At 48.2% G+C, this 6,703-nt stretch overlaps 1 protein-coding gene across 1 annotated transcript in view; it reads left to right on the top strand.

Moving 5' to 3' along the window:
- The first annotated feature begins 307 nt into the window (after positions 1-307).
- The window catches only part of Gxylt2 (glucoside xylosyltransferase 2), an 81,174-nt gene continuing 74,778 nt past the window's right edge, over positions 308-6,703 (top strand). The window contains exon 1 of the mRNA XM_027428976.2: positions 308-588. Within this exon, the coding sequence (XP_027284777.1) occupies positions 308-588 (281 nt within the window). The remainder of the gene's footprint in view (positions 589-6,703) is intronic.

The raw sequence follows: 6,703 nt of genomic DNA, 5'->3' as shown, positions 1-6,703 counted from the left end.
AGTGAATGAATGAAGGTGTGGCAAGCCTGCACTACCTGAGGTCTAGGCGCTTGGCAGCCTGTGGTGGGCTGCAGGGCCGCTACTCCACACACTACGGTAGAGAGGGCTGCTCCATCCGAGTCCTCTCGGGCCTCCTCCCAGCCCTCCCCCTGCTTCTCATCTCCTCCCCCTCCACCTCCTCCCAGCCCTCCTCCGCAGCCGCCAGTCTGGACCCCAGTCCCGGGCGAGCCAGCCTGGACGCTGCGCTGCCGCCGCGGACCGCGATGCGCAGAGGGTCCGCGCCGCCCCGGGGCCGCCGTGCCGCACCATGAAGCTCCGCAGTAAGGCGGCAGCGCTGCTTCTGCTGGCGCTGGCCGTGCTGCTGTTGGCGCTGCTGTCCTTGCGCGCCCGCCGCGACCCGGAGCCCCCTGGGTTCCCCGTGCTCCCCGAGGCTGCCCCTCAGCGCCGCCACGCGCCGGTCCCCACGCGCCCTCCGGAGCCCCGCGCCTTCCCCCGAGCCACCGGCAGACGATTCCCTAGGCGCCGGCCCCCGCGTCTGCGCCCCCGAGCCGGCCGCCCGCGCGCCGCCAGCCGCGAGAAGTTGGCTAGGTGAGTCGTGGCAGCCTGGATCCCTTCCATCTTGGGGCGTGAGTCTCGCTACCCACAACGGTGCCAAGTTCAAGGGCGGCTTGGGGCTGAATGGATGGAGAGGCAGATTCCAAGTTTTACCCATTCTCTACCTCTTCCTACCCCGCGAGACAAGCGGACCACCCCGGTGACACCTATGCACCTCCATGAAGGAGTGTCAGGGAAAGTGGCTTGTAGATTATGGGTCGCCAAGTGTCAGGGTAAGGCGTCTGGTTGCGTTCTTGCAAACATGTGCTCTTTGTTTAATTTTTCAAAAGCCATCGCCAGGCAACTGGAGCTCATTCTCTTGTTTCACGGGAGAATTCAGAGCGAAAGCCTAGATCTTGATGGAGTTGGAAAAGTTAGATGTTGAGCCAGGACTGGCTTGCGTGCTGCCCGCGAGCGGGAGGCTGGCTCAAGTTGATTAGAAAGAAGTTTTGTTCTTGGAAGGAGTGGTGCGTGGCACCGGGAGAGGCAGACTGGGGGTTTCCTGGTCTCTGTTGGAGTTGTAGGACCGCCAAAGGCTCCCGCTGGGAAACCATCTTAACCTTCGACCCTGCCCTCTTCCCCACACGAGGCGATCCACGCGGCTGCCTTTCGTCGCAGCTTTTTATCTTTGGTCCTGGCGTTACCGGATGCCCGCAGGTTAGGGATTCGTGTTCATCTCCTTTGTTGTGGAGATGGTTTTGAACAGTCCCCGAGTCTTAAAGTTGGTCTGTTTCCTCTGCTCCTTCAGAGCTGCTGTTTCTAACTGCCTTGCAACGACCACATTTGCTGGCTCCTTAATTACTTGAAACAAGTTGAAGAATTCTTTTTTACCATAATGACGAAGTCTGGGCGCTTTTTTTTTTCTTCTAACTGTAGTTAAGAGAAACATGAAACCTTAAGAAGTAGCTGGGTCAGCTTTTCTCTCTCTACTTGTAATAAATGCACATGGATATGTCAGGAGAGAAAATACCACAGAGAGAAAATACCACAGCAATCTAAGTCTTATTTTTTTATTATTACTTTGATTGTTTATTTTGTTTGTGCATGTTGAGGGAGGCATGTGTGGAGGTCAGAAGTCGGTTTTATCCTTCCACCTGGTATGTATGTGCCCAGGAATGAATTCAGGTCCTTAGGCTTGGCGGTAAGCACCTTTACCCACCGAGGCATCTGGCCACCCCCAATTGAAGACTTTAAAGTTCTTAGAACTCTTTACAAGTTCTGAGTATGCACTTTTTAAAAATCAGGCTATTTCTGTTGTATAATTAGCAGGATTTTTCCCCTCTAGTTTGCTGGGGTTTCTTATTTACAGTAGATTACTTCAGACTTAAGCTACAAGTTCATTAGGATGTCTAAGATAGTAAAAGCTGTTATCACTTGAACACAAACAGTGTCAACAGCACCATGTAAAAATAGCTATTAATAATCACACACACACACACACACACACACACACACACACACACACACACACTGCAGTCCATATAGTAACCCTTTGATAATGGTCCATAAACTTCCCAGTATTAGAACTGTTGTTCAGCATCATGAAAACTTGTTTTAAATGTAGATTCTCAGACTCCAGCCAGCCCTGCAGAATCCTAAGACATGGGAGCAGAGTTAGTAATGTGTGCTCTTGCCTCCCCGCTTTGCACTCTGTGTGTACATACGTGTTTATGCATGTGAAGACTAGAGGTTAACATCCAGTGTTCTCTGAGTTCTCTCCATCTTTGTTTTTTGTTTTTTGTTTTGTTTTGTTTTTGAGACATGGTCTCTCACTGAGCTTGCAGATTTGGTTGCTAGAGAACCCTAAGAATCCTCCTGTCTCCACCTCCCCAGAGCTGCAATTATAGAAGTTGGGGATCTGAACTTAGGTCTTCATGCTTGGGCCCCGCCTGCACTTTACTAATGGAACCATCTCCTCATCCCTCAGCTTTGCTTTTTGTACACATCAGAGTGGCAGAGCTGCTCCGTGTCGCACCTATTAGTATTATCTGAGTTTTACAGACTGAATTAAAAGAGTTGTTCTTGCAGGGCTTGCAGGTAAAAGTTAGATGAGGCTAAAGACTCAGGCAGCCTGGGACTGGGGAGAACCAGCTGAGCTGCTTGCTGTCAGGCAACAGTCTTGCCTGCAATTCATCACTGTACTGAGGTTTTTCTAAAGCAGCATCATGGATTCTTGGATGTGTCTCATCCTTCAAGGTGTTAGAAACATTGGGACAGCATCCTCTTGTCTCCATCTGAACAAATTGGCTCTGACTTGCAGGAGATCATGCATAGAATCCCAATGGACGATGGAGAGAAGGTATATTGCCTCGGGCAACAGGATCCTGGAAGCCATTTTTCTTTTTGAACATATCTCTTAGATGATCATGGAAATGATGTCCAATGCCAGAGGAATAAAGAACTAATTCACAAACTCTGGAAAGTGTGAAAAAACTGCCACCAGGCATCTCAGATTCAAATACACAAACAGTCGGACATTTTCTGGGGGTGTTTTTCTTTTGCTACCTCCACACCAAGGGTACCTCAAGGTTTTAAAGTGAAAAGGGAGCAGGAGGGCACGATCCCCACCGACTCCTTTATTGCTTTTCAAATTCTGCCTGGATGAAATTTTTGTGGTTGAGAAGGAATTTCATCTAGGGAGGGAAGAGAAAGCCTGTGGCTTAATCTTTTCACGTGGCCAAAATCCAGAGGAGATAGAGGCTACGTGAGATCTCGTTTCTCCTTCGTGGTGAGGGTCAGATCTGTGGTTGTAGTTAGCAGAAAGCTTGAGTTGAGATGGGACTCAGCTGGCCACCTGCTGACCACACAGAGCCTAGGCTGGCCTCCTGAGGGCCATGCTGTAAGTGAAGTTCTGCCACGTCAGGAGGGGGAATGGAGCTTGCTCCTTTCACATATTGTTTTCATTTTCAGCAAATTTTCCATGGGCTTGCCTGGTTAGCAGGCAGACCCTACAATTTTAGAACTAGCCATTTGCATGCAATCTGTCCTGTGGTGACTCCCTTCTATATAAACATGAAGCTATAAGGGCAGGTCTGAGCTTTCAGGTCATGAATGCCATCTGAAAGTGGACATTGTCCTGGAAGTAACCACCCCTGGAGAGCCCAACCAAAATGAAATTCTCCTTCTGTTTTGGTTTATTGGTGGTTTATACCTGGCTGACTTCCAAAAAGAATTTGAGGTGACTACAGTAAAGGATACACATGCAATAAAATCATTAAAATAGTTGTATAAGAAGGGTCGTGGAGGGGTGTAATAAGTACTGTTTGCTAAAAATTTAGACCACTATTACTGAAGGATTAAGTGCTAAATTTAGCTGTAAGCTTCCTGGCAGCCAAATAAAAAAGGGAACATGGTGAGCTGCCCAATCTTCAGTGAATGATAAGAAGTTTGCTAAGAGATTTTTTTTTCTTTTTTGTAATGAAGCTAAATTCTAAAATGAGAGTTTTACTTGGGGATAGTTTTAAAACTTGAGGAGAAGATTGCATTTCCATTTTGCTTCAGGAAACTCTTTGCGTCTACACATGGAGAAGGGAGTTTAATGTAATATGGGATCAGCAATATAAAAAAGAATAGGGCTGAAGTGATGGATCGCCGAGTAAAGTCCTTGGCGCTGAGTAAAGTGCTTGGCCTGTGAGTGTGAGCACCTGAGTTTGGATCCCCAGAACCAGGTCCAGCTGGACGCAGTAACATCTACAATCCCAGCTCTCCAGTGTTGGGATGGGAGGCTGAGGAAGAAGAATCCCCCAGAAACTTAAGGGCCAGCTAGTCAGGCATAAACACCTGTCTCTAACACAGTGGAAGGCAAGGACACTCCTAAGGTTGTCCTCCAACCACCACACATGTGATGTAGAACATGCATGGTAGTACACACACACACACACACAGAGAGAGAGAGAGAGAGAGAGAGAGAGAGAGACAGAGAGACAGACAGAGAGACAGACAGAGAGAGAGACAGAGAGAGAGAGAGATTAAAAAGGGGAAAGAAGATGAACATGGCCTGTGAAATCTGGTCCCAAGCCATTTTTATCTTCTTTTCTTCATCTATAAAAAATGAGCAGGTTGATTCAAAATTTCCTGAGAGCTCTTCCAGCTCTAACATGATGATCCCGTGACGAGCACCTAAGTTCATCAGCAAGACTGCAGCCATCACTGTCACATGTTGTTGCTTGCAAGATCAGCTCCACATCCCCTGCACTGTCTCACTGATTGCTCAGACTCAGACCCGTCCTTGGACTCTATTCTTTCTCTTCTGGGATAGCCTGTTTTCTCTTAAAATATGGCTTCTTTCAGAAAAAAAAAAAAAATGCGTTTGTATGTGCATGAGCTTGTCACACTGTGCACGTGTGGAGGTCAGAGGACAACTTGTAGGAGTTTGTTTTTCTCTTTCTACCGTGTTCGGTTCTGAGGCTGAACTCAAGCTGTCAAGCTAGCTCCTTGCCCTCTGAATCTTCTCGCCAGTCCCCAAAATGTGGTTTCTGAAAAAGACTTCAGCTCCCTCCTGGTCCTGTGATATGCTTCTGTCAATATGCTCCACAGTTGTTTGGCAAATGTTTCTGGCACATAGACCGCCAGGCATTTGCTGTGCGGTGGAGGATGGAGTCTCCGCCCTCCTGGGATTTGAAGGGAGAGGAGACAATGGAGAAGCTGCTGGCTGCCCTTGGCCGCCTCCCCAGCCACCCCAGTGAGAGGAAACACATCCTTGCTCCTCACCAGTTTCCTGCCGTTCCCTTTGATCTCATCAGAGGGTTCATGCCTGAACAAAGATCTCAATAAACAGGGATGATGTCATGTAGCAGAATCTATCTGTTGCCCTCTCAGAATCAGACGGTGGCCTTAGAGGACTGTCCTGATCTCAAGGACTTGAGCAACATCTATGATATTATGTAGCTGTGAGTCTTGATTCTCTTCACAGCTCATTTTTAAGTGTGTGTTCACATGCATGTAGTCTAGAGCACATGTGGTAGGTAGTTCAAGGACAATTTTCCAGATTCTGTGCTTTCCTTCCATCATGTAAGTCCCAGGAATTGAACTCAATTTGTCAGGCTTCGTGGCAAGTGCCTTTACTGGATGTGACATCTTATGGACCCAGAGCTCAGTTTTGTTGTCTGACACACACCCACTCTTACTCAAATTAGTCCTATCAGCTCTGCCACAAAGCATACTTCCTACCATCTCTACCACGTCCCTGGATCCTGCTGTCTGCCATCCTTTGGACCTCAGCGGAAGCCTACTCTGGTTTGAGCGGCTCTACTATAGCTCCCCCTATAGTTCATTTCCATACAGCTGTTGAAATAATCTTGAACAAGTTAGAACAAAGCGGGTCACAAATGCCGGTTTAAAGCTGTCCGGTGTGTGCGTGTCCCATCACATTAAGAATAAAATTCTTGGGGGGGAGAGACTGGGCAGCCTGTAAAAGTATGTTTCTTGTGAGGCTGTTGACCTATTAGATCTCCAGGATCCACATCAAATGCATTTCCAGCTCTCCTGGGGATGAGATGAGAGGAGGAGACAGAATTGCCCAGAAGCAGCTGGGCATTGGTGACGTACAACTTTAATCCCAGCACTCGGGAGGCAGAGGCAGGTTTGAGGCCAGCCTGGTCTCCAGAGCGAGTGCTAGGATAGGCTCCAAAGCTACACAGAGAAACCCTGTCTCAAAAATGAAAAGAAAGAGAGAGACAGAGAGAGAGAGAGAGAGAGAGAGAGAGAGAGAGAGAGAGAGAGAGAGAGAGAGACAGAGAGAGACAGAGAGAGAGAGAGAGAGAGAGAGAGAGAGAGAGAGAGAGAGAGAGAGAATTGCCCAGAAGCTTGAGGACTAACTAAACTGGAGTATGCAGCACACCATCAGAAATGAGAGACCCTGCCTCAGCAAGGTGGAAACCCCACCGAAGTTGTCCTCTGACCCCCGCCCCAAATATGCATGTCCCCACATAAACCAACTTAAAATTTTTATTATTCATGTGATCTTTAAGCCCTTACCCATCTCAGCCCAGTTTCATTTCCTGCCCCTATCTCTTTGTACCCTCCCTTCAGTCAATGGGCTGGCATTCCTGTCCCCATCCTCATGTAGCAAGGGACCTCACTTCTTTGGGTCTATGTTCCAATGTCTTAT

This window comes from Cricetulus griseus, chromosome 8 (assembly GCF_003668045.3).
Source record: "Cricetulus griseus strain 17A/GY chromosome 8, alternate assembly CriGri-PICRH-1.0, whole genome shotgun sequence".
Taxonomy (NCBI): Eukaryota; Metazoa; Chordata; class Mammalia; order Rodentia; family Cricetidae; genus Cricetulus; species Cricetulus griseus.
Note: the sequence above shows the minus strand (reverse complement) of the source record. Positions and strands in the feature narration are given on the sequence as shown.